Genomic DNA, 27,011 nt, shown 5'->3' on the forward strand with positions numbered 1-27,011 from the left:
ACGCCATTCTCCTGCCTCAGCCTCCCGAGTAGCTGGGACTACAGGCGCCCGCCAGTCGCCCGGCTAGTTTTTTTTGTAGTTATTAGTAGAGACGGAGTATCACCGTGTTAGCCAGGATGGTCTCGATCTCCTGGGCTCGTGATCCGCCCGTCTCGGCCTCCCAAAGTGCTGGGATTACAGGCGTGAGCTGCTGCGCCCGGCCTGCTGTCTCCTTTTATGTCAAAGTTGGGCTGGTCAGATCCCCAGCAAAAAAGCTTCCCGTTTCATGGCTGGCTGTGGGCATCCTGGGAGTTGACTGGGGGGAAGGGTTAACACCTGGAGGCATGGTTTACCTCAGCTTCCCAGAACTCTGTGGCGCGGGAGGGACAGTCTCCCAGAACTGGGCAGGAGTCTCCTTGCTGCTTGAATGGACTTTTCAGCCAGGCTTCACTTTCAGTCTTGCCTTTACCCCACTTCAGAGGCACTTGGTACCTTTTGAGCACTCTGTGCTGCAAACTGAATTGCTTTTTGATCTTTGATCACAGTGGGTGTGTCGGATGCAGCTTTCTTGGATCTGTGCACCAGGTATTAGTCAGCCTTTGCTTTCTGACTTAGAAGGATTGTTATCTTCAGTCCTCTCTTTTTTCTGAGACAGTCTCTCTGTCGCCCAGACTGGAGTGCAGTGGCGTGGTCTCGGCTCATCGCAACCTCCACCTTCCAGGTTTGAGCGAGTCTCCTGTCTCAGCCTCCCAAGTAGCTGGGATTACAGGCACCTGCCACCATGCCCAGCTAATTTTTGTATTTTCAGTAGAGTTGGGGTTTCGCCATGTTGGCCAGGCTAGTGTCGAACTCCTGACCTTGGGTGATCCACCATCCTCAGTCTCCCAAAGTGCTGGGATTACAGGCGTGAGCCACTGCACCTGGCCTTTTGTTCTTAATTTTGTGTATTTGTGCCTTTAAAAATCCTATTCCTGTGTATTTTATTAGTGGAATTTGAGGAAGGAAGAATAAATTCATGTGACTTATCTAGGCCTCAGTTCCCTCATTCGAGGATGCAAATAGTAGTATCTGTGACACAGGGTAGTTGACTGCAAATTGCTGAGAAAAATGCCTGGCCCACAGTGCTACAGTTACTGGCAATTTTCATGCTGGCTTTAATTCTCCATACTCAACCAGAACCCCAATAGTGTCTTTTAGGTTCTCCAGTTGACTTGCTGGTTATTCCAGCAGTTGTCCGCAAATTAAAAAAAAGTTTACCCCTTTTAGAGAAAACTTGATGAAGAACTCTTGTTTTTTTCTTTTTTTAAAGCATCTATAAATTGTTGAACATTCAAGGCCGCCTCATGGTTTCTCCTCCCTAGTTTCTGTCTCGGTTCTGAGCCCACTGTCCCTCCTGCCTGAAGTTGGCATAAAATGCTGCTGCAACAACGTTGGGGGTGGGAGAGTTTGTGAATGTGAAGCTCACATTCATCTTCCAGTGTGTCCATCTAAGTAAATTGTTGTGGTTGCGCTTCTGCTCGGGCAGCAAAATAAAGCTGATTTATTTCCAGGCCCTATCTTTTCTCCCTGTAGAGTTTATTACATTTTGTTTTGCATTCTGTGTTTAAGAACAGCCAAGCATTTGACTCATGTCACTTTTCTTTGCCTCCTCCAGGTTTTGTGGTCTTTGCAACCCTTGTGGTCATTGTGGCCTTGATACTAATCTTCATGGTGGGTCCTCGCCATGGACAGACAAACATTCTCGTGTACATAACAATCTGCTCTGTGATCGGCGCCTTTTCAGTCTCCTGTGTGAAGGGCCTGGGCATTGCTCTCAAGGAGCTGTTTGCTGGAAAGCCTGTGCTGCGGCATCCCCTGGCTTGGGTTCTGCTGCTGAGCCTCATTGTCTGCGTGAGCACACAGATTAATTACCTAAATAGGGCCCTGGATATATTCAACACTTCCATTGTGACTCCAATATATTATGTATTCTTTACAACATCAGTTTTAACTTGTTCAGCTATTCTCTTTAAGGAGTGGCAAGATATGCCCGTTGACGATGTCATTGGTACTTTGAGCGGCTTCTTTACAATCATTGTGGGGATATTCTTGTTGCATGCCTTTAAAGACGTCAGCTTTAGTCTAGCAAGTCTGCCTGTATCTTTTCGAAAAGACGAGAAAGCAATGAATGGCAATCTCTCTAATATGTATGAAGTTCTTAACAATAATGAAGAAAGCTTAACCTGTGGAATCGAACAACACACTGGTGAAAATGTCTCCTGAAGAAATGGAAATCTGACAGCTTTTTAAGAAAGGTGTCATTAAAGGTTAATCTGTGATTGTTATGAAGTGAATTTGAGTATCAGAATGTGTCTAAAAAAACATTGTCCTCAAAAATGTTCTCTAAAGGCAATCTTTTTAAAGATTTGACTAATTAGGACCAAGAAATTACTTCTATTTAAACAACGGTAGCTCACTAAAATGACCTCAGCACATGATGATTTCTATTAATATTTCTATTGTAGAATTATTTTACATTTTCATTCCTTCTCCAAAATCTGAATGCACTAATGACAGTTTTAAGTCTATAAAAACGCTTTATTTTTTCATTCGTGATGAAAGTCTGAAATGTGCATTTGTCATCCCCACTCCATCAATCCCTGAACATATAAGGCTTTTTTATTTTAAAAAAGAACAATTACCCCAATACAATTATCCTGTGATTTACCTTACCTATAAAAGTGGCTCCTGTTTGATGATTGGTTTTATTTTTTGAAATAAGGGAAAACTAAGTTACCGAATGAAGGAAACTTACAAAATAAAAAAAAGGGCGGAAATCACCCCAAGGAAGGATTCTCAGGTTGAGATGATCACCGTGAATCCGGCTTCCTGTGTGCATTCGACAGCCTTCTTAGCACCTCATCCAGCCAGCGCATCCTGCCTGCTGCTGCAGCCTGGCCGGGTTTGTTCTTCAGTTATCCTAATCTCATGATGCCTGGAACCTTGATTACCGTTTTACATCAGTTCTTGTACTTTTCAGTATATTTTCATAATGAGTTATATTGTCATTTGGACTGTGAACAGCTCTGGGAAATAGAAGACTAGGGTTATTTCTTAAATTTAGCTCATGTTATAATAAAAAGTTGAAATGAAGTTCTTTTCTAAGTCTGAATGCTTAGAACAAACAAAATGTTTATAACATGGTCTCTTTGTACCAAGTACTTTGCTTAAGAGCTCCTTTGGGCCACTGCATATTTTGGTTTCTAGAAAAGGTTTATGAAGAAGTTGATGGAAAATTGCAAACATAGGCAGAAAAGGTAGAATGATAAAAAAGGTCTGATGAACCTATCCCCACTCATAACCATTGGCCTTTAAAAAAAAGTATTGGCAGAATTAATATCCACCTGGGTGATGGGAAGAAAATGTTTGCCTGTTCCAGCCTGTGGCTCCTGCCTGGAGGTGACTCAGTGGTGCGCCAAGTGCAAGCCATCCCTCACCCCTGAGAGCCTCCCAGGCCAGTGGTGCTGGTATCCCATGCAGCTCACCACTGGCTGCATAGAAACTCCCTTTTTTCCGACTTTATTATGGCCTTCTAAGGAGCTGTTTTAGATCTTTTTTTTTCCCTAACTGCCTCCTCCCATGTCATTTAATGCTACAGACGTACTATATATCTGTTTATATACTGTACCTACATCTGTGCTTTGTACTTAAAAGAACCAGTTTTCTCCCCCTTGAGGATAGAGACCTCGTTGAACATGCATAGGTTAATAAATTCTTACTTAACATTTTATACCACTTGAGACTGTCTTATACCTAAGGTATTACATTTTATATTTGGCATATAATTAAGCCTTATAAAACTTGGTAATTAAGTTACAGTACTTTTTCAGCCTATTCTTTAGTTTCTAAGATGAGCACAGCTACCACCTCTAAATCTGCAGCAGAATGCTGGCCCCAGGGTTATTAATTCACATTACCAAAAGCATTTTTAGGGAACTTTTTATAAAGAAAGAATAGTTCTGTTAAGCTTCATGTCACTTGAGTTTGGCAGTACAACAGGATGGTTCATACACTTACTACTTTTCTGTGCCGTGCATCATATGCTTCTGGACAGTTTCCAAAGGCCGACGGAACAGTAGGCGAGGCCCGCTTTTTATGGCAACTTGGCAGCCATAGAAAATTTCAAAATTGATGAAGGTTGCAATACTCCAAATAACGTAAAATGCCTGCCAGGCTACAACATAAAGTGAGTTCAGTTCATCATGCTGGACTTGTGCTTATCTGTAATACTCATTTACAATAAACAGGCATAACATTTTTCTCCATTCAGTTAGGATTTTCAGAACCTCACTGCCTTAATACTTTATGGCTTAAGTTCCTCAAACATGTTCATGGCTCTACTGGTAGTCTAGACCGATCTTTTTTTTTTTTTTGAGACGGAGTCTCGCTCTGTCGCCCAGGCTGGAGTGCCGTGGCCGGATCTCAGCTCACTGCAAGCTCCGCCTCCCGGGTTTACGCCATTCTCCTGCCTCAGCCTCCCGAGTAGCTGGGACTACAGGCGCCCGCCACCTTGCCCGGCTAGTTTTTTGCATTTTTTAGTAGAGACGGGGTTTCACCGTGTTAGCCAGGATGGTCTCGATCTCCTGACCTCGTGATCCGCCCGTCTCGGCCTCCCAGAGTGCTGGGATTACAGGCTTGAGCCACCGCACCCGGCCTAGACCGATTGTTTTTCTTTCTGACAGATCGTGTGGACCAGCTGCAGCCATGCGAGCCCTGTGGATCAGGGACAGCTGAAGGCTGGACTCAAGGCTCCTGGCCTCTTTGTGCAGCACTCACTGGGCCTGGCTGACCTCCTCCCACATTGCTGGCCTCCGCCAGGTCATGGGCACAGGTAACAGAGAGGCACTGAGTAGCCTCTTTATATCCAGACTGGAGCAGCCACCACAGCCATTTTACACTTTATCGGCAGAACCCTAAACATAAAACTAAACCTGTGCTGGTGAGGTGAGTGGTGTATGGGATGGTGTCATGATCCCATCCCACCTCTGCCCTGGAGGTGACCCTGGAGGTGACCGGCATCCCAGCCGGCCTGCTGTGTGAGCTCAGGGTAATTAGAGTTCCTTGCCAAGTCAAGCAGCACAGGATTATAGTAAGTAAACAAACGCAAATAGATCTCATTAGTTTTATTTCTACAACCTTTCGATCTGTTCTCACGTTAGATTTTGTCACAACTGGATTTAGTGGAAGCAAAGGAATCAAGTTCACTATTTTCTGAAACACTGACACAAAAAAGGGATGGGAACAATGACTTAGAACTAAGACTGCTCATAAAAGGCCATCAGAAAGATCCCTAAACAAAAGCTAAATAGTTACAGTTAATGGTAACTGGCAAGGGATTTGATACATTTGCTGGTATTAAGTTTCTTACGGAATGAGTGCATGAACGAACACAGCAGCATTTTAAGAGAGAGCTGCCAGAACATCCCATAGAAAAACAATTTTGTAAGAACGTGATGGCAACAATCAGCAGCCAGTATTCTCAGAGTTCCTAATTACCAAAAGCATATACAATTTAGTCTAGAAAAATAAGTCAATTTTATAAAATTAAGCTTTTAGATTGAAAAGCACCCCCTTTAACAGGTACAGAGATACTGAAAAATAGTTCCTAAAAATCTCACTCAATAGCTGACGGGGAGAAAGGCGTGCCACGTTGAGTTACGGAGTGCAGCGCGTGCCCTCAGCTGCTGGCGAGGGACTGGTGGATGGGTGGCTGGAAGCAGCGCCCTCAGCTGCTGGCGAGGGACTGGTGGATGGGCGGCTGGAAGCAGCGCACATGCTCCACTGGTGTGCCCTCCCCGTCGCCCGACTTCAGGTACTTATCCAGGATGGTGATGATCTCGTCGTTGAGAATCTGGAACTTGCGAATTCTCTCCACCATCTTCTTCAAAGGCTACAACCATGAAAATTGGGATGTTTTACTATTAACACTTGAACATTCAGTCTTCGTGTTTCAAAATGTCAGGATTCTTATATTTTCTCAGAAAAATAATAGCAAACGGAATTGACACACATACTGTTCTTTTTTTTTTTTTAAGATAGGGTCTCTGACGCCCAGGCTGGAGTGCAGTGGCATGATCACGGCTTACTGTAGCCTCAGGAGATCCTCTCACCTCAGCCTCCTGAGCAGCTGGGACCACAGGTGTGCACCACCACACACAGCTAATTTTTAAAATTATTTTTGTAAGGACAAGGTCATCTTATGTTGTCCAGGATGGTCTTGAACTCCTGAGCTCAAGCAATCCTCCTCCGCCTCAGCCTCCCAAACTGTTGGGATTACAGGTATGAGCCAGCTCTCCCAGTCACATATCATCTCTTAATACAACGGCTGGACGGATGAATCTATTTTGAATTTAGAATCCCTCTGCCGGCTTCATGCTGCTGTAGATTCATTCATGTGCACAACTGATAGGCCTGTTGCTTCCACATCAGCAATTAAGAACCTACTGTCTGCTCAGAGCCAGGGGTGTCCAGATGAAGATGATGTGGTCAGTGGAGAAAGGTCAGTCAACTAACACAGGTTTTAGACTTCCAGTTTGGAAATAATACTGTGACGGGGTACTCTGACAGACCCTCCTACTACAACAGGAATAAAGAGCATACACGCAAACAAAAAACTTGGAAAAGCACTGCTGGTTCTGCCTATGCACGTGGTAAGGGGGAAGCCAGGGCCGCCTCAGGGGCAGATGCCAACAGCAGCAGTGGGGTGAGGAGCGGCCCAGGCATAAGCCAGCGGGACCACACCAGAGACCCCAACAAAGCCAGGAACCTCCAATTCGGCTAAAGCGGCCCTGAGTTGCTAGCAGCCCCTAGAGATGGGCAGATGCAAATGCACATCTTGGAGGGAAAGCAATCTAAATTAAGTCCAATTAAATAAAGACTCCCAAATAACCCAACACACAGGGAAACAGCAAAGTTTTAAATACCTCCAAGACCTTCAGATACTAGAAAACATGCAGAATATAGAATATATGAACTGGATAAAGAAATAGATGGAAAAAATTCAGTTAGGACACACTGTCAGTTACCAAGAAGATTTGAAGAAGAACCTAACTGAACTTTAAAAAGTGAACTAATAATTTTTTCAGAGTAAAAGCTCAGCACATTAGAGCTGAAGTAAACGAGTTAACTAAGACACGTGAAGACAGTCCTCTGGATACAGCTCTGGGAGTCCCGGAAATGGAGGAGTTGGAGGTAGAATGGCCCCTGAGAGAGGCCCATGACTGGAGCCTGTGACTGCATTGCCTCCACCCCACGTGGCCTGGGCGGGTGTGGCTAAGACTGTGGACTGTAGGACAGGACAGGGAGAGTATCTGGGGTTGTCCAGTGGGCTCAATATAATCATGATCAGGGAATGTTCTCTGGCTGGAGGCAGGAGAGACGTGGCAGAAGACTAGAGGCTGAGACTGCCCAACCCACCACTGCTGGAGGGGGTCACTTGGAAAGCATGAGAAGGAAAGGGGACCCAGTCCTAGAGCTGCAAGGAATACTTCAGCCAACTGTGCATAAGCCTGAAGGCCTCCAGGCTGAACACAGCACCTCAGACACTGGCTTCATGAGATTGAGCGGAGGACCCAGCCGGGCCTGGCTGAACCCAGGCATCTGACTTAGAGAACTATGAGATAATCAGTGGTGGTTAAACTGCCAAGCCTGTGGTGATTTGTTGTTATGGAAGCAATAGAAAACTAATACAACATGGCCGGGCGCAGTGGCTCATGCCTGTAATCCCAGCACTTTGGGAGGCGGGCGGATCACTTCATGTCAGGAGTTTGAGATCAGCTTGGCCAACATGGTGAAACCCTGTCTCTACTAAAAATACAAAAATTAGCCGGGCGTGGTGGTGGGCACCTGTAATCCCAGCTACTTGGGAGGCTGAGGCAGGAGAATCGCTTGAACCCAGGAGGCGGAGGTTGCAGTGAGCCGAGGTCGTGCCATTGCACTCCAGCCTGGGCAACAAGAGTAAAATTCTGTCTCAAAAAAAAAAAAGAAAAAAAAAAAAACTAATACAACAGAGGGATGTGGAGAACAGAACGAGAAGGTCTAACATATGTCTAACTGAAATCGTGAATGGCAAGAACAGGGAGAATGGAAGGGAGGCTAAAATATTTCAAAAGATAATGGCTGAGTATTTTCCAGAATTCAACTATGAGGAATCCATAAAGCGACAAAGACAAAAGGACTTTAAAAGCAGCCAAGAAAGCACACTTTGACTTCTAGGGAGCCCGAAGACTGGAATAGTTGCCAATATTCTGACAATGCAGATTCTGTAAGACTGGAAGTAAATCTAAGTACCTTGAGAAGGAAAATGGAACAATGAGTATTTTCTCTGCTAGACTGCTTTACTGGCCAATTATATTTAGATTCATTTTGGGAACGAAAAGGAAGTTTCTGTTGGTGGCACCTTATGTACTAGGATGAAAAACATTCCCAGAAACAAGAACTTACAACACAGAGAAAGTACACTTTTGCAAAAGGTCCACGGATGGTGGGAGATTTTCATCCACATACCACATTTTTAATAATCTCATCTTTGCCATCATGTTTCTGGACTTTAAGGAGATGGTAGCAGAAATCCAGCACAGCAAAACGCCGCTGCTGCCCAAGAAGTACGATGATCATACAGCCGGCCCAGTGTAGCCCATCGCCGAAGCACTGCCTAGAACAAGCAGCAGAAACAATGGGAGATGAGTGATCCGTTACGAAGTCTTTTCTGCGTCTGTCTCCAGATGTCAGTGACCAAGCCATCTGCATTACTATTACCGTCTGTGCCCACACAGTCGCCTTCCCCAGCCAGGAAGAGAATGCCGGGCCGCAGGCGGCTGTTCCCTGGTTTTGGTAGATACCTGTTTTGGGCTCTTCTGCTGCGCTGCTTCCTAACCCTTTTTAGATCATATCCCCTCTGTGATGGGCGACTTTACAGACCTCCCCCTAGAAAAATGAACGTCCAGCGTGCATACACTTGCCGTGGGTTCAGAGACTCCCTGAATACTCAAGTCCTGAGCCAGCTCCTTGGCGTCAAGTAAGAATTCCCATTATAGGAGGCTTCAAAGCAGCTCAGTGAGTTTCTGGTTCACTTCCTGAGCATGGCTGGCCGCTTGTTAGCCTAACACCCGGACCCTGCCCTAAGCCCCTCCCCTCCCCTGAGGCTTTGTCCTGCTCTGAGCACACACTTACTCGACTGTGAACTCGTGTGTCCCCACAGGAATGCAGTAGACAAACTGCATGGCACTCCACAGTCTGTGAAACTCCACACACTCGTCAACATGCATGACCCCATTGCTGGGCAGAGGCCCGCGCCAGATGGGGTCGTCCAGAAAGCTCCGGATCCGTGTCAGGATGACCTCAAACATGGACAGGCCACAGCAGAGGCGCTCCTTTGTCAGCAGGTCCCCCTCTCTCGCGATGGCAATTTGCTGCAGAAAGGACAAGCGGTGGAATGCTGTGGGCCTCCAGGCATCCAGCGACTCCATATCCTATCTTTTTTTTGAGACAGGGTCTTGCTCTGCTGCCTAGGTTGGAGTGCAGTGGCACAACCACAGCTCACTGCAGCCTTGACTTCCCCGGGTCAAGCGAGCAGGCGTATGCCACCACGCCTGGATAACATTTGTACTTTTTGTAGAGACGGAGTTTTGCCACAGTGCCCAGGCTGGTCTTGAACTCCTATCTTGGCCTCCCAAAGTGCTGGGAAGACAGGAATGAACCACGGCACCCAGCCTTGGGAAAATGTTTTGGGTGGAGTGGGTCTACTGGCCTCTAGTGTGGAAGCCAGGGATGCTGCCAAACATTCTGCAATGCATAGGAGGATGCCCAAGTCCCCATCATAGAGTTATCTGGTCCAAAATGGCTGAGAAGCCCTGACGTAGCATACGCAGCTGGATCATTGTAGAACTCTATCCTGACACCTTGCCTCGTGGCCTCATAACACCTACGGGAAAGCCTTCTTCATGAGGGCTGGACAGTGAAAGTGACGTCTTCTGTGTGAGTCTTACGTGCCAGCTGATGTGCTAAGCCCTTTCCAGGAGTTAGCTCATCTGAACCCGCCACCACCCCGGGAAGCAGTCCAGGTACGCGCCCCACTCGCAACACTGAGGCCTGAGCGGCCATGCAGCCACTGGACCTCACGATGCCTTCCAGTCTGGCTCCCAACTGGGCCACCTGGCCTGGCATGGATGCCCAGCTTGCAACAGCCTCAGCCATCATGGCACACGTTACCTGAGGGGTCCCCAGTCTTTCGATCAGTGGGACAAGATGCAGCGGGGCATACTTGGATTCCAGTCTTTTCATTTTGGCATCAAGTCTCTCCCCCTCTGCAGTAGAAAAAATACGTTACTTTCTTCTGCTCCTTTGTAGGAAACGGTAATTGCAAAGGTTTAAATGTGTTTAAAAAACAAAAGATGTTTAAGGTAACATGGATATAGATTCTCTTTGGAAATTATTTTACAGAACTGGCTCATTTAATATTTTAATTCAAACCAGCAGGACTGATTTTTTGCTCAATATTCACTTTTCATTTATTGACTATTCCAAATGTAACCAAAAGCAGAAAATGGCGCAATGAGCCTCTGTGCCCATCACCCACTACAATTACCAACTCACGGCCACTCTGTTTCTTCTACACCCAACCCCCATCACCCATTACAATTACCAGCTCACGGCCACTCTGTTTCTTCTACACCAAACCCCCATCACCCACTACAATTACCAACTCACGGCCACTCTGTTTCTTCTACACCCAACTCCCCTGCTCCCATGCTATTAATAGTTGGCAGCAATTCTAAGACATCCTATCATTGCAGCTCGATTTCTCAGTCTTCATTTAACTAGGTTCTGTACACCCCTCATTACCCCTGGGTATGGCTGAACAGGCACCAGACCTACAATCTGCGCTGGCCGTTAGGCTCTCCGGCTGCAGAGCGGGCACCATCCCGACAGAGGGCAGTCTGGACCCCCTGGTGGGGTCAGCAGGCTCACCTTTCACATGGACTCGCGGCAAGATGTTCTGGAAGGGAGCCGCGTGCAGCAAGTCACACACTTCTTCTAAAGACTGGAACAGAGAAAAAGAAGGTCACGCCAGGAAGGGTATCTTGCCACAGAGAGAGATCTGGTGCTGAAAACAAAGAACCTCTTTTCCTTTTAGCATAAAATTAAGTAGCCTGTCAAACGATTCCACCGGGATGATGGAAATGCTTATGTCTGTCCTGTCTATTCCGGCAGCCGCCAGCCATGCATGCCTATTAAGTACTTGGAATGTGGCTTGCGCACTTGAGGAACTGAATTTTAATTTTAGTTACATTTAATTAATGTAGATGTAGACACACGTAAGGCCCAATGTTGAATGTGTGCTCTGTTTTCCAGGATGTACCAGTCTAATCGTTCTCGCCCCATCCTTCCCTGCTAATTTGCCACCAGGCTCTTGAGAACCACAGTTTATGACAAGATCCCATCACGATGACAGAAGGAAGGGCGTCTTCTGCAAACAACACAGGAGATGGAAGGAGCAGGGGAGGCCCATCCTGGTGTCCACATCCACTCATTCCCCACAGAGCCCATCACGCTGAGCCTACTCTCAGGTCACAAACTCCTTTACAGGGGTAATAAAAACCACACAAGATCCATTCTCCAGAATAACGCATAGAGAGAGAAAATGTACCTCCAGGATCATGAGGACAGCAGATCCCCCAAATCCACCATGAACCCAAAGATGGTCAAAAATAGAGCAACTGCTGTTCATCTTTAGAGGTGAGGGCTCTCAGGCCAGCAGGAAGGGCCTGTTCAGACCACAGTGCGTTCAGCACCCCACGGCGCAGGCAGAAGATGGTGGGGCCTGCAGCGCCTCCTACTCTACAGCCATGCGGAAATCTTAGAGCTCCACAGGAGTAAAAGAAATGATTACACAAAGAAACAGCTATTGGAAAATCAAGAAATACTGACAATGAGTTTTAACTTCTGAGGAACTCCCAGAGATGATGGCAAAACTAAGACCAAGAGGAAGAAAAGCAGACTTTTCCGTACTCATCAACGTCAATCCAGTGCCAGACGCCGGCCAGAAGCCATCTGCTCTGCTTCTCTTTCCCTAAGTTTCTAATGCAGCTTCACACTCCATCCAGAAGCCAACAGAGGGACAGCTGTTGCCATGGCAATGCACAGAAACGGTGCCTTTAAGCTAAGAGATTGTCCCGGGAAATTGCATCCTGCCTGCTTCAAACTCTTGTGGTTCTATAATTATTTATGTCCATGAGTCCTGGGATAGACATAAATAATTACAGAACCACAAGAGTTTGTGTATGTAACGAATGTCAGGCCAGGCGCGGTGGCTCATGCCTGTAATCCCAGCACTTTGGGAGGACGAGGTGTGCGGATCACCTGAGGTCGGGAGTTACCAACTCACGGCCACTCTGTTTCCCCTACACCCGACCCCCATCACCCACTACAATTACCAACTCATGGGCACTCTGTGAGGCGGGCAGATCACCAGTCTGATCAACATGAAGAAACTCTGTCTCTACTAAAAATACAAAATTAGCTGGGCCCGTGGTGGCGCATGACTGTAATCCCAGCTACTCGGGAGAGTAAGGCAGGAGAATCACTTGAACCCAGGAGGTAGAGGCTGTGGTGAGTCAAGATTGTGCCACTGCACTCCAGCCTAAGCAACAAGAGTGAAACTCCAATCTTTAAAAGAAAAAAAAAAAAAAAGAAATGTTGATGTAAAGAAAAGCTTTTGACACTTCATCTTATTTCCAAAAAGGGCAGCTGGACACAAGAGAAAGCAGTCCTAAGGGGTCCCTGACACTATCCAAATCGATTCCACATTTCCCATTCAGAAAGCTCGGGTCTCACCTCCCCGACCATAGGCCAGTGACCAGACAGGCATCCTCAGGCTTGGCCACACACAGAGGCTATGGTTTGGATGTGGTCTGTCCCTGCCAAAACTCATGCTGAAATGTAAGTGCCAATGTAGCAGTGTTGGAAGGTGGTCTGTTTGAGAGGTGATGGATTTCTTACAAGATTGGGTCAGTTCTCCCACAATTGGATGAGTTTTTGTGGGAATGGATGAGTTCCTATGAGAGCAGTTGTTGTATGCAAGGCTGCCTCTCATGTCTGTTCTCTCTGCAACACCCACGCCCCCCCCTTCTGTGTTCCCCAGGAGCCGAAGCAGCATGAGACCCTGACAGATGGGCTGCCTGATCTTGGAATTCCCAGCCTCCAGAGTCATGAGCCAAATCAACTCCTTTTCTTTATAAATTACTCAGTCTCAGGCACTGCTACAGCAACACAAAACGGACTAAGCAGACTAAGATAGCAGAACGGACTAAGATACAGCTTTATGCTGTAAGTTCAGGAAAAGTCGCCCATGAATGGAATATTCCCACATTAAATATTTAAAATTCATAAAGAGAGATTATAGTTAAAGAGATGCTTCCTGACATATCTGGCTTTTAACAATTCACAATTATTTTTTTATTTTTTTTATTTTTTATTTTTTTGAGGCGGAGTCTCGCTCTGTCACCGGGACTGGAGTGCAGTGGCCGATCTCAGCTCACTGCAAGCTCCGCCTCCCGGGTTTACGCCATTCTCCTGCCTCAGCCTCCCGAGTAGCTGGGACTACAGGCGCCCGCCACCTCGCCCGGCTAGTTTTTGTATTTTTAGTAGAGATGGGGTTTCACCGTGTTAGCCAGGATGGTCTCGATCTCCTGACCTCGTGATCCGCCCGTCTCGGCCTCCCAAAGTGCTGGGATTACAGGCTTGAGCCACCGCGCCCGGCCAACAATTCACAATTATTTGGGGAACATATCCTTAAAGCAAGGCCACCCTGGACACTGGCTCCTTGCTGGCCTGAGACGCTGGTGGGTTCTCCATCTTGTGCTCTTCACACAGTGGGGAGTGGAGCATGGGGGGGTGCTACTTGGGGTCCCCGCCGAGCCTGTGGGTGGCCGGGACAATGAAGGCCTGGGGCTGCTACAGTCCCTCTTTGAAACCACCTGGAACGGGTCTGCCTAGGAGTGCAGGGATGGGGAGAGCCGAAGATGCAGGTCTGATGGAGGCTGTCAGTTCCCGGGCATGTCAGGCCTGACCTGGGACTCCCCCGGCAGGTAAGCCAACACATTCTCTTTCACTGCACAGGCTGGTGTGAGGCGGCTGGCCCAGAGGCTCGGTCCCCAGAGGCCTGGCAGTCTGACAGCAACGCCCTGAGCTGTGTCCAGGCCACCCTATCCCTGTTCTTCCTAACACAACTCTGCCTTGGCAGAGCTACCAGAGACCTGAAGACGAGACCACTTTGGGGAACAACACAGGAAAGGCCTCCCCAGGCCGCTCTGCAGGTGCAGTGCGTTCCCATGCACGAGCCAAAACGCTTTGCCAGGGCACGTGGCAAACCAATCCCAAAACAGGGCAGAGCAAAGAGCCCTGAGGAGGGAACATGCTGAAGAGGAGGAGCGAGGTAGGAAACATGCCACGTCGGGAATCAAGAGTCATGTTAGGGCAATGCTGAGCAAGACATGCTATGACGCCAGAGACAGACGCCTGGACGGGCGGGAGACACTGGCGGGAGACACCGGCGGGAGACAGACGCCTGCACCGGCGGGAGACAGATGCCTGCACCGGCGGGATGCAGCAGAAAGCCAGGAGACAGGCCAGTGTCCCCATGAAAAGCTGGCAGACGGCAGGGGACACCACTAGTCAGCAATGGGAGGAGGAGCCCTTCAGCCACTAGAGGAGGGACAGCCGGGTCTCCACAGAGAGAGAAAGAAGCTTCCTCTGCCTCTCACATTATACACAAAGACCAACTCCAGAAGGATTGTAAACTTCCATGCAGAAGGCAAAGCTTAAAATCTGTAGATGAGAATGTAAAGGAATGTCTTCATGGCCCCAAGACAGGGAAAACATCTTTAAAAAAAAAAAAAAGGATACAGAAAGTGCTAATCTAAAAAAAAAAGGGCTACATCCAAATTAAGAGCATTTTATCAAAAATCACCACTATCAGAGTGAAAAGGTAAGCCACAAATGGGAGATTTACAATATGTGCAGCACATAAAGGATCTGCACGGAACGAGCTGTAGAAAAGTAGGCAAAAGAACCCAATGGGGAAAGAAACAAGAAGACGCAGTGAACGGAGCTGCCCACCTTGTCAGCCACAAGGGAAGGCAGGAGAGGGCCACGTGAGACTCCATTTCCCACTGGCTTTCCCAGTCCAGGAGGTTATAAACTGAGCTGCTGTGATGCACAGGACAGAGGGACAGCCAGATGGCACACAAAAAGGCGGCCAGTCGGAAACATGAGTGTCCACTGTGCCACGTCCTAAGGGGGGTGGCCTCTCGTGCTCTCCACCATGGGGCACGTGTAGCCATTTAGATTTAAATCAGTTATAATTCAATAACATTTAGCACTCAGTTCCTCAGTCACACTGACCCACACTTCAACTGCTCAGCAGCCCAGGCACGCAGAGGCCCTCCTGGGCAGCAGTGCTCTTTATACCTTACAGGCTCACCAAATACGTTCATTTAGGTGTTGAAAACATTGCATAATAAAAGTTTTATGATGTTAACACAGAAAAACATTCTTGAGACAATGAACCACAGTACATTTTTGTTTTTCAATTGAAGGGAACAAATTCAAACTAAAGTCTCAATAGTCACGAAAAAAAATGTTTACCGCACTGCTGCCGCCACACCCCCACTAAAGAACCCACAAAAGAAAGCCCTCCCCGTGGGCGGTGGGGCAGGCCGGGCCGGGCAGGACACTCACCAGGCTCTGCTCGATAAGCAGGCAGAAGAGGACGGCGTTCCCCACCTCCCGCAGGTTCTGGAAGCACACCGTCTTCAGCTCTGCGTACTCCACGATGTCCTTCAGCTGGTGGTGGAAGAACTCCAGGATGCCTACGGCGCAGGAGTGAGGTGGGGTTGGGGGACTGGAGGGGCCGGGCCCTAGCAGCCGGGAGTACCTGCCATTCTGACACCGCCACCAAGCCTGGCTATGAGGATGGCCACAACGTCCCATCCCCAGCATCTTCCCTGCAGTGGTAGTTTGTTCACCTGGGCACGTTCTCCACACACCACGTGGCCCTGGGCCTCGGCTGTGAGGCCTCTTTTCCACTGAACCCCGTATCTTTAGGGATCTTTATAGGAATCTTTATAGGGATCTTTATAGGAATGTCACCACATGACAAGAATAAAGGCTGCACCATCATCCCCAGTGGGGGCGGACAAGTTATTTGACAAAATGCAATCTCTCTTCACAAGCATGGAAGGGGCTGTACCTCATCTGAGAAAGGGCATCTAGGAAGCCTGCAGCTAACTAACAGCACACCCAACGGGAGGCCGAACACCATGCCACCTCTGGAGCAAGGCAGGCATCTCAGAGGCATCCCAGACCACGAAATAAGGCACAAAAAGACGCAAGGTGCAAATATAGGACAGAAGGCCAACGTTCCCCCAGCCAATCTATAGCTTCGACTCCAGCCCAGACAGAAACCGGCAGCTGACTGCACGATGAATGTGGCATCAGGAGGGGCCGAAACTACCCTGGGAAGAGCCAAGCAGGAGGCTCAGCAGACCGTGAACCCTTGTCCCAGCATGTCTTGCCCGACTGCCCCTTCCCCAAGGACCAGCAGCCGGACACGGCCCCTCCTGCCCTACAGCCGCAGCCCCTGCCCCCGCTCCTCCCAGCTCTTGGCACCGCTGTGGGGGGCTCAGCCCCACTTGGTGGGGGCAGGGGCACTCCTGCACCTGTGTCATCCCTGACAAGGTTTCCCCGTGCCCCCCGGGAAACGGCTCCCTCCTCAACATCTGAAATTCCCATCTCTAGTCACGACATAAGCATTGGTTTCATCATCCCAGCGTTCCTCATCTACTTTCTGACAATCAACTGAAACCAGATTCTCTTGAGCCAGGGCCGTGCCGACGGCTACTTCCCCTGGTGGCTGAAGGGGACCTCATGGTCTCTCCTCAAACACCAGCAACAGCCCTGGGGAGGTGCCAAAAAGCAAAAAGTCCTGGGCACGTGTTCAAGAGCTCAGCCACGCTGGCTGACTGCCCATCAGGACAGTGCCTTGTCGGTCACCCACGTGCAGGCTCCAGTCGCTTTATGACACAAGGCTAGTGTTCAGCTGTCCAGCTTTCAAGAAAACTCTGCCAGGTAAGAGACTAAAAGCAGTTTTGTTACGTGACAGAGGTCCCTGTTTTATCATAAAACAATGCTTTTTGAGATCACTAAAGCTATTTAACTGCATAGCCCCAAACCAGCTCACAGCAAGTCACGTGGCCCGTCCCTAAGAGCACACCTGCCTGAGGGTCCCGCAGCTGGACCTGCAGATGGATGGGGGCAGGGGCAGGCCTTGCACCACCTGGGTGGGCCTGTCTCTGAGCCTCAAGCCCCTACAGGCCCAGCAGGGCAGCAGGACCCGGCAGTCGGCTCTCTCGCCTCATGGGGCCGGCGGTTCTTTCGTAGGGGCACGGAAGAGCGCGGCGTTCAGGGCTCTGTCGTCTCAAGTCTTACAGGCCGACCTCCCAGGCCCCTCAGCTTCCTCGCCTGCGGACAGTGACCCAACACACCTCTTCCTGGTTGTAAGGTGCATTTGTCTGTCTACTGCCTCCTCCCACATGGCAAATCTAATCCTTCCCAAGAATTTCTGACTTGAATCCCTTTCTGACCTCTCCACAGACAGCGCTGTGAGCTGCACACGCCCAGAGGTGCCCACACTCACCGGGGGAGCCGTACTCGTGCCGCGGCAGGCGGCAGATTTTGGGCATCACCTCCATCAGTGTCTTCACGTACTGCAGGATTGTGCCTTGCAGCTGCGGGGGGACAAGACAGGCTGCGTCAGTCACTGCACTCCACTCTGCTAAGGCCTGTGGCCAGCACACGCCCTGAAATGAGTCTGTTAGCAAAGAGCTTGGTAACGAGGAGGCTGCAGGACCACCTGGCAGGGGAAAGAAGCCCACCCGTGGAGAGAGAGCAGCCGTCCCCAGGCGGCTTCCCGTGGCTGGATTCATGTTCCGAAACCGGACTCCCCTTTCAAGAGGAAAGTGGTCCCGCGGTGCCGCAGCGAGAGCAGAGCTTTGTTGCCGGGGCCTCCCACAGGGACGCACCCCAGCATGGTGAGCACTGCCAGCTCCAGGGTCCCCCAGGACGCCATCTGTGCTCCTGGGTGCGGCCCCAGGCTCAGCTGTGGTGAGGTCCGCAATCCTGACACCCTCCAAGCTGCTACATGTGTTGGCAGAGTCCCCAGCGGGTCCTGGAAGGACCTGTTTGGGTCACGGGGTAATGGCTGCGCCAAGTGACCAAACTCTTACGTGGTCTCAGTCACAGAAGATTGTTAAAATAATAAAAAGGATGAAAAAGTATAAAAAGTAAGTTATGTATAGAAAACTAAATCCAGGCTGACCAAGGTGGCTCACACCTGTAATTCCAGCACTTTGGGAGGCCAAGATGGGCAGATCTCTGGAGCCCAGGAGTTCAAGGCGAGCCTGGGCAACATAGCAAGACCCCATCTCTATACATACAAATAAAAACTCGATGTATCAGTTAAAATAACCTGGACCCACTCTTTTACGTTTGAAAAGATGAGGGCGGTATCAAACTATATATGGTCAGAAGTGTTTGAATTGAATAGTAATTCAATGATTCATTCAATTCATTCATTCAAGTAATTGAGTGAATCCAGCTGTTGGAGAATCACAGTCCAGGCAGAGAAGACCCTCTGGCTTGGGTGCCCCAGGGAACTCAGGCTGTGAGAAGGAAGCGTGTCCAGGCAACACTCACCAGGCTCTTGACGACCTTCAGCAGCTCCTCCATGACCACGGCGATACCCTGGTAGCCGAGGAGCCGGCAGATGACTTGAAAGTGTGGAGGTCCCACGAAGTTCCGGTAGCTGCCGTAAATGCTGGAGTAGGCCAAGTTCAGAGCCTGGAAAACAGGGCACAGAGCTCTCAGCATGGCCTCTGCACACATGTGCAGATGAAGAATTGCATGAGAAGATCACTCAACACACACAGGCTCAGGTGAAGGGGTCCGAGTCTGCTGACTTGTAAAATCTACTGCCCTTAACGGTACAATTATAAAACCCACTCAGCCTGCCACCAAAAAGAACCTGCTAAAATAGAAAAAGAAAACAAAACCATGTGTTGCAACATTTGTTGAATTGCCAATTTGGAGTCCCCCTGCCTCCCAGTCTCCCAGCAGGACGCCCAAGGTCGGACCCTAAAGGGGCCGGGGGAGCTGCCCTCTCAGGACGCACAGGGCACCCCTGGAGCTGGGAGAGACCCCTGTGGGGTAGAAGGGGGAGGAAGGTAGTTAGGGTGCGTATTAGTCCATTTTCACAATGCTATAGAGAAATACCCAAGACTGCATAATTTATTTTTTAAAAAAGCAGGTTTAACTGACTCACAGTTCCACATGGCTGGGGAGGCCTCAGGAAACTTAGTTATGCAGAAGGTAAAGGGGACGCAAGCACCTTCTTCACAAGAAGGCAGGAGATAGAAGAGGGAACAAAAGGTGAAGCCCCTTACAAAACCATCAGATCTGGTGAGAACACACATCACAAGCAGGCGGAAAACCGCCCCCATGAACCAATCAGCTCCCACCAGGTGTGAGGTTAGTGGGGGTGACAACTGGAGATGAGATTTGGGTGGGGACACAGCCAAACCTTATTATTCTGCCTCTGGCCCCTCCCAAATCTCACGGGTCCTCACATTCCAACATACAATCATGCCTTCCCCACAGTCTCCCAAAGTCCTAACTCATTCCAGCATTAACTCAAAAATCCAAGTCCAAAGTCTCATCTGAGACAAGTCAAGTCCCTTCCACCTATGAGCCTGTATAATAAAAAAAAAGTTAGTTACTTCCTAGATACAATAGGGGTATAGGCATTGGAAATTGGTCAAAACCAAGGGGCTATAGGCCCCATGCAAGTCCAAAGTCCAGTGGGGCAGTCATTAAATCTTAAAGCTTTGAAATAACCTCCTTTGATTCCGTGTCTCACATCCAGGTCACACTGATGCAAGAGGTGGGCTCCCACGGTCTTGGGCAGCTCCACCCTGTGGCTTTGCAGGGTCCAGTCCCCCCCCGGCTGTTTTCACAAGTTGGCCTTGAGTGTCTGTGGCTTTTCCAGGTACACGGTGCAAGCTGACTGGAGGATGGCCCTCTTTTTACAGCTCCACTAGGCAGTATTCCAGTGGGGACTCTGCATGTGGGGCTCCAACCCCCTATTTCCCTTCTTCACTGCCCTAGCAGAGGTTCTCCATGATGGCTCCACCCCCACAGCAAACTTCTGCCTGGATATTCAGGCATTTCCACATACCCTTTGAAATCTAGGTGGTCCAACACCACATGGAAGCCACCAAGGCTTGGGGCTTGCACCCTCTGAGGCAACAGCCTGAGCCGTACATTGTCCCCTTTTAGCGACTGAGATGCAGGGCGCCAAGTCCTGAAACTGCGCAAAGTGGGGAAGGGTGGCGGGGGCAGGGCGAGCCCTGGGCCCAACCCAGGAAACCATTTTTCCCTCCTAGGCCTCTGGGTTTGTGATAGAAGGGGCTGCCTCGTACATGTCCTGAAAACATTTTCCCCATTGTCTTGGTGATTGACATTCAAAATGTCTGCAGCCAGCTTGAATTCCTCCCCAGAAAATGAGTTTTTCTTTTCTATCACATCATCAGGCTGCAAATTTTCCAAACTTTTATACTGTGCTTCCCTTTTAAACATAAACTCCAATTTCAGATCTTTCTCAAGTTCAATGTACCACAGATCTCCAGGGTGGGGCAAAATGCGGCGAGTCTCTTTGCTAAAGTACAGTAAAAGTGACCTTCGCTCCAGTTCCCAACAAGTTCCCCAACTCCGAGACCACGTTAGCCTGGATTTTATTGTCCATAGCACCATTAGCATTTTGGTCAAAACCATTCAACAGACCGGGCGTGGTGGCTCACCCCTGTAATCCCAGCACTTTGGGAGGCTGAGGTGGGCGGATCATGAGGTCAGGAGTTTGAGACCAGCCTGGCCAACATGGTGAAACCCTGTCTCTCCTAAAAATACAAAAAAATTAGCTGGCTATGGTGGTGGGCGCCTGTAATCCCACTACTCGGGAGGCTGAGGCAGGAGAATTATTTGAACTCGGGAAGCAGAGGTCACAGTGAGCCAAGATTGCACCACTGCACTCCAGCCCTGGCAGCAGGGTGAGACTCCGTCTCAAAAAACAAACAAACATTCAACAAGTCTCTAGAAAGTTCCAAACTTTCCCACATCTTCCTGCCTTTGGAGCCCTCCAAACTGTTCCAAACTCTGCCTGTTACCCAGTTCCAAAGTCACTTCCATGTTTTCGGGTATCTGTAGAGCCGTGCTCCGCTCTACCAGTACCAATGTACTGTATGAGTCCATTTTCACCCTGCTATGAAGAAATACCTGAGACTGGGTAATTTATAAAGGAAAGAGGTTTAATGAACTCACAGTTCCACATGGCTGGGGAGGCCTCAGAACACTCCAATCATGGCGGAAGCTGAAGGGGAAGCAGGCACCTTCTTCACAAGGTGGCAGGAACGAGAAGAGACAGTGAAGGGGAAGAGCCCCTTATGAAACCACCAGATCTCGTGAGAACTCCCTCACTGCCACATCAGGAGGGAACCGCGGCCACGGCCCAGTCACCTCCCAGCAGGTCCCTTCCTCGACACACGGGGTTATGGGGGTTACGATCTGGGAAGATACCTGGGTGGGGACACAGAGCCCGAACGTATCACGGTGGTCCCCGCAGGACGCCCCTCGGCTTGTCTGAGGACACAGGTGCAGACAGCAGGAGAACCCTACTGTGAGTATTCAGTGCTGCAACCTCCCTCTCAGCTCTTCTTTAGCTGTGTACCACTAATCTTGGTATATTTGCATTTTACTCAATTCAATGTTTTTTTTTGAGACGGAGTCTCGCTGTGTCCACCAGGCTGCAGTGCAGTGGTGCGATCTCGGCTCACTGCAAGCTCCGCCTCCCGGATTCACGCCATTCTCCCGCCTCAGGCTCCTGAGTACCTGGGACTACAGGCGCCCGCCACCGTGGCCGGCTAATTTTTTGTATTTTTAGTAGAGACGGGGTTTCACCGTGTTAGCCAGGATGGTCTCGATCTCCTGACCTCGTGATCCGCCCGCCTCGGCCTCCCAAAGTGCTGGGATTACAGGCGTGAGCCACCGCGCCCGGACTCAATGTATTTTTTAACTTCCCTTGAGACTTCCTCTTTGATTCAAGGATTATTTAAAAGTGTGCTAACTTCCAAGCATATAGAGTTTTTTGTTATCTTTTTGTTATTGGTTTCTGGTTTGAATTCATTGTGGTTGGAGAACACTCTCCATAGGATTTCAGTTCTTTAAATTTTGTTGAGGTGAGTTTTATGGCCCAGGGTATGGTCTGTCTTGGTGAATGTTTCATGGGAATCTGAAAAATGGATATATTCTGCTGTTGTGGGGTAGAGTATCCTCCACGTATCAGTTAGATCCTGTTGGTCGATGGTGGTGTTCAGTTCTTTTTTACTGTTGCTGATTTTGTGTCTACTTGTTCTGTCAGTTACTAAAAGGAGTGTTGAAATCCCCAACTGTAACTGTGGAATTGTTCACTTCTCCTTTTACTTCTATTAGTCTTCCCTTCAAATATATAAGCCTTGTTGTTTGATGCATCAACATTTAGCACTGCTATGCTTTCTTGGTGGTGGTTTGACTCTTATTATGATGTAATCTCCCTGGCAATATTCCTTGCTCTGAAGTTGACTTTATCTTACATTAATACAGCCACTCCTGCTTTCTCCAGCCTCCACCTATCTGTCTGCTTCCGTTACTGATCCTGCTTTGTACCCCTTTGCTGGAATAAACTGCAGCTGTGAGACTGAGTTCTGTGAGTCCTTCTAGTGAATCATCAGATGTGTAGAGGGTCATGAGACCCCCAAAACAAAGAGCCAAAACTGATTATAAAATACTACAGTGACCAGATTAGATAACACAGAAGGACAGAAACCCCACCCAGTGTCTGTCCCAGGCCCAAGCCCTGCAGCCCCTTGCAACCTTAAAGAAACCATCTACAGATCTTCAGCCCAGACACCCTCCTTCCATCCTCTCCTCAGAGCAGCACCCTGGGCTTTATGTGCTGGGATTCTGTGTAATATTTTTGGTTGATAACAGGTTCAATGTTTGAAAAGAAGAACACGAAAGTCATTAGTGAAAGCTAATGACCTCATGTTACAAGCGAGAGAATTCATTCTCAGACCCGCCCTGACTGGCTCAGGATGACGGCTGGTAGAGGAGGCATCGCTCAATGAACACATGGTCTCAGTGTCCGGTTTCCCAGTAGACTCAACTCACCCCAAAGATGACACATCCCACAGACAACACAGCTCGGGTAACAAACAGCAGATGTGACTTAACTCCTCAGGGGAGTGGGAGGAGGCACCACTTCTGGGGAAGGGCGCCGTCACAAACACGGTGCTGTACAAGACTTAAGCTCAGAAGAGGAAGCACTCTGGACGTCCGGTCACACAGCTCGGTTCAAGACAGACTCTGCGGCCCATGCCTGATACAGAGACTCCGGCCTCGTTTGACACGCAGAGGAGGTGGGTCACACCACACAGAGCCAGCTCTGGACTCACCGGGCGTGCGACTTGGGTTCTCTAACTTTCATGACACTATGAGCCTTCATCTGTGAATTGGGGACAACCTTACTTGAGAGAGAAAGAATACTAGCAATGTGCTCAAAGGGGTGTCTTGCTGAGAAGCAGGCATGCTGTAAGTGGTGACAGGACCAAGAACCAAAAAGATAACATTGCATAAATGGGTCCCTCATCTAAGTTAATTTTATTCCTGCAAGATACTAGCCCTACTTCACTATTCATAAAAAAAAGCACTCATCTGTTTTTTGAGTGGATTCCTGTGTATTCCATAATCACACAGATAATACACTGTGCCTCATACTGCAGCAGAAGCAAGCGCACATGGCACGCGTGAGTGCTTGTGAGTACAAAGGCTGTCTGCTGCAAGCACAGGACTCAAACTCAGACATCATCTGTTTTGAGTATCCAGCCTTTTTTCTGGGTGGATACTTTGAGTGGTGGTCAACATCAATGTCACTTGTATATGTCTAAATAATCTAACAGAAAATCACTGGTTTAGGGCTGGACACAGTGGTTCACGCCTACATTCCCAGCACTTCGGGAGGCCGAGGCTTGAGCTCAGGAGTTCACGACCAGCCTGGGAGGCGGAGGTTTCAGTGAGCTGTGATTGTGCCACTGCAATCCAGCATGGGTGACAAAGCAAAACCCTGTCTCAAAAAAAAAAAAAAAAAATCAGTGGTTTATGGCCAGCCGCAGTGGCTTACGCCTTAATTCCAGCACTTTGGGAGGCTGAGGCGGGCAGATCATTTGAAGTCAGGAGTTTGAGAACAGTCTGGCCAACATGGTGAAACCCTGTCTCGACTAAAAATACAAGAATTGGCCAGGCGTGGTGGTGCACACCTGTAATCCCAGCTGCTCGGGAGGCTGAAGCGCAAGAATCACTAGAGGTTTCAGTGAGCCAAGATCACACCACTGTACTCCAGCCTGGGGGACAGACTGTCTCAAAAAAAAAAAAATTTACTGGTTTAGGTTGTAATAAAAATGACACAGAGTTTCTGAAATGGAGGCAGAAATCTCTAACAGCAAGGTTCAAGTTCAGTTGCAAATAGTTGAATTAAAAAAAATCCAATTCACATCATCAAATCCTTCTTTCCCTCCAAAAGAGCACCAGCTTTGCAAACACCCCCAGGTGCCCATTCCCTGGAGCCATCCCTGAGGTGGTGCCCAGGCACACAGGAGAGCAGGGTGCTCTGGCGGTGTGGGGGCTGACTCAAGGCCACCGCGCACCCTGCACCACCACCCTGGAACAGCGGGCTCATGTCTGCGTCTTAATGGAAGCAACAGTGCCTCCCCGCACTCCCAGAGGAAGATCCTGGAGAATAAAAACGTGTGTCAAGAGCCTTTCACACCACGAAGGGCACACAGACACACTGGGCAGCAACGATGTCACCACAGCGCTATCCTGGGATCTCAAAAAGCAACCCCAGGAGGCCCCTTCCAGGTCGCTCCATCAGAACCGCAGGTGCACGGCCCCATGCAGCCAGGTCGCCTGCCTACCCTTGGCCCGCTTCCCTTGCTTCCACAGCCATCCTCTCCAGAGGAGGGTGGGAAAGGAGACTCTCTGCCCCGTGCCCTCTGCACAAACACCTCCCTCTTTATCAGGGAGTGACAAAAACTTATTGTTATGCCTAAAAACAGGGATTAAAAATTTCAAAGTCAAGAGAAGCTCACAGCACATCTTTTAGTTCGTAGAGACCCAAGAAACTTTTTTTTTTTTTTTTTTTTGAGACACCGTCTTGCTCTGTCTCCCAGGCTGGAGTGCAGTGGCGCCATCTCGGTTCACCACGACCTCCGCCTCCCGGGCTGAAGCGATTCTCCTGTCTCAGCCTCCTGAATAACTGGGATTACAGGCACACGCCACCACGTCCAACTAACTTTTTTTGTATTTTTAGTAGAGACGGGGCTTCACCACATTGGTCAGGCTGGTCTCAAACTCCTGACCTTGTGATCCGCCCACCTCGGCTTCCCAAAGTGCTGGGATTCCAGGCGTGAGCCGCCGTGCCCAGCCAGAAATTACTCTTGTCAAACTTTCTGGTCCTATCTTCTAAAATGACAACATTTCTCTCAGTCCTAAAAGTAAAACACTATATTTTACTTTCAGAAGCATCAGAACACTTATTCTAATCCTTTAAAGAAACATCCTTTTGAGTATAACTAATTATTGCATAAAAGTCAGCTTCAACTAGGCGCTACCAGCGGCTCACGCCTGTAATCCCAACACTTTGGGAGGCCCAGGTGGGCGGATCATCTGAGGTCAGGAGTTCGAGACCAGCCTGGCCAACATGGTGAAACCCCATCTCTACTAAAAAAATACAAAAAATTGGCCGGGTGTGGTGGCAGGCGCCTCTAATCCCAGCTACTTGGGAGGCTGAGGCAGGAGAATTGTTTGAACCCAGGAGGTGGAGGTTGCAGTGAGCCGAGATCACGCCCTGCACTCTATCCTTGGAGATAGAGGAGACTCTATCTCAAAAAAAGAAAAAACGTCAACTTCAGTCCTTGCTAGAAAGAACATGGCAGTTCCACGTGGAGCGGAATGGAGGTGGGTTCTTAACCACCCACAGGCTTCGGGAAGTGAGGGCAGCCCCGTAGCAGCTGCGGCAGCCTCCTGCCTGGGCGTGCGCCCCGCCCTGACCCATGAAGGAGAGGCTTGGTCACTGCATTCTTGGCACCCGGGTACCTGTCTGGACCAATGCAGCCGCACGAAATCCAGAATCACACACACTGTGTGTCCACTCACAGTTTCACAGCTATTAGGAGGCGCTAAAGACAGAGGCAGGGTGGAGGGCACGGGAGAGGGGCACGGTGGAGGCAGCACCGGCCAACAGCCTTGGGAACGTGGAGTGTGCAATGATGGAATGAGCCTGTCCCATGTTCCCCAGGCATTGGCGACCCTGGCCCACACTGTGTCAGCGGGGCTCCCAGCCCTGACATTTTTCTCCCTAAGGGAGGCAAGGCCGCCCCCCACCCCCGCCTTTAATCTTGTCTTAGTAACAGGCGAGAACCCACTACCCTCAAACATCTGCACCCTAGGGAGGATCTGAATTGTATTTTGTTTTCTTGCCATCATAGCATTGCTAAAAAGTAACCCCTAAAACACTAAAGATGGCCGGGTGCGGTGGCTCACGCCTGTAATCCCAGCACTGTGTGAGGTCGAGGCAGGCGGATCACCTGAGGTTGGGAGTTGGAGACCAGCCCGGCCAACATGGTGAAACCCCGTCTCTACCAAAAATACAAAAATTAGTCAGGCGTGATGGCGTACACCTGTAATCCCAGCTATTCGGGAGGCTGAGGCAGGAGAATCACTTGAACCCAGGAGGCGCAGGTTGCAGTGAGCCGAGATCGCGCCACGGCACTCCAGCCTGGGCAACAAAGTGA

At 49.2% G+C, this 27,011-nt stretch overlaps 2 protein-coding genes across 2 annotated transcripts in view; one reads left to right on the forward strand and one right to left on the reverse strand.

Annotated features, from left to right (window-relative positions):
- Positions 1–3,303, forward strand: part of NIPA2 (non imprinted in Prader-Willi/Angelman syndrome 2) — a 35,971-nt gene extending 32,668 nt beyond the window's left edge. Inside the window, exon 5 of the mRNA XM_011942891.1 lies at positions 1,593–3,303. Coding sequence (XP_011798281.1) covers positions 1,593–2,241 — 649 coding nt within the window. The 3' untranslated portion in view covers positions 2,242–3,303. The remainder of the gene's footprint in view (positions 1–1,592) is intronic.
- A 2,353-nt stretch (positions 3,304–5,656) lies between these two features.
- The window catches only part of CYFIP1 (cytoplasmic FMR1 interacting protein 1), a 96,695-nt gene continuing 75,340 nt past the window's right edge, over positions 5,657–27,011 (reverse strand). The window contains 9 exon segments of the mRNA XM_011942882.1: positions 5,657–5,694; positions 5,742–5,908; positions 8,524–8,671; positions 9,190–9,428; positions 10,228–10,322; positions 10,987–11,059; positions 15,757–15,887; positions 17,714–17,804; positions 18,772–18,915. Of these exon segments, the coding sequence (XP_011798272.1) occupies positions 5,744–5,908; positions 8,524–8,671; positions 9,190–9,428; positions 10,228–10,322; positions 10,987–11,059; positions 15,757–15,887; positions 17,714–17,804; positions 18,772–18,915 (1,086 nt within the window). The 3' untranslated portion in view covers positions 5,657–5,694; positions 5,742–5,743.

This window comes from Colobus angolensis, unplaced genomic scaffold (genome assembly GCF_000951035.1).
Source record: "Colobus angolensis palliatus isolate OR3802 unplaced genomic scaffold, Cang.pa_1.0 Scaffold211, whole genome shotgun sequence".
Taxonomy (NCBI): Eukaryota; Metazoa; Chordata; class Mammalia; order Primates; family Cercopithecidae; genus Colobus; species Colobus angolensis.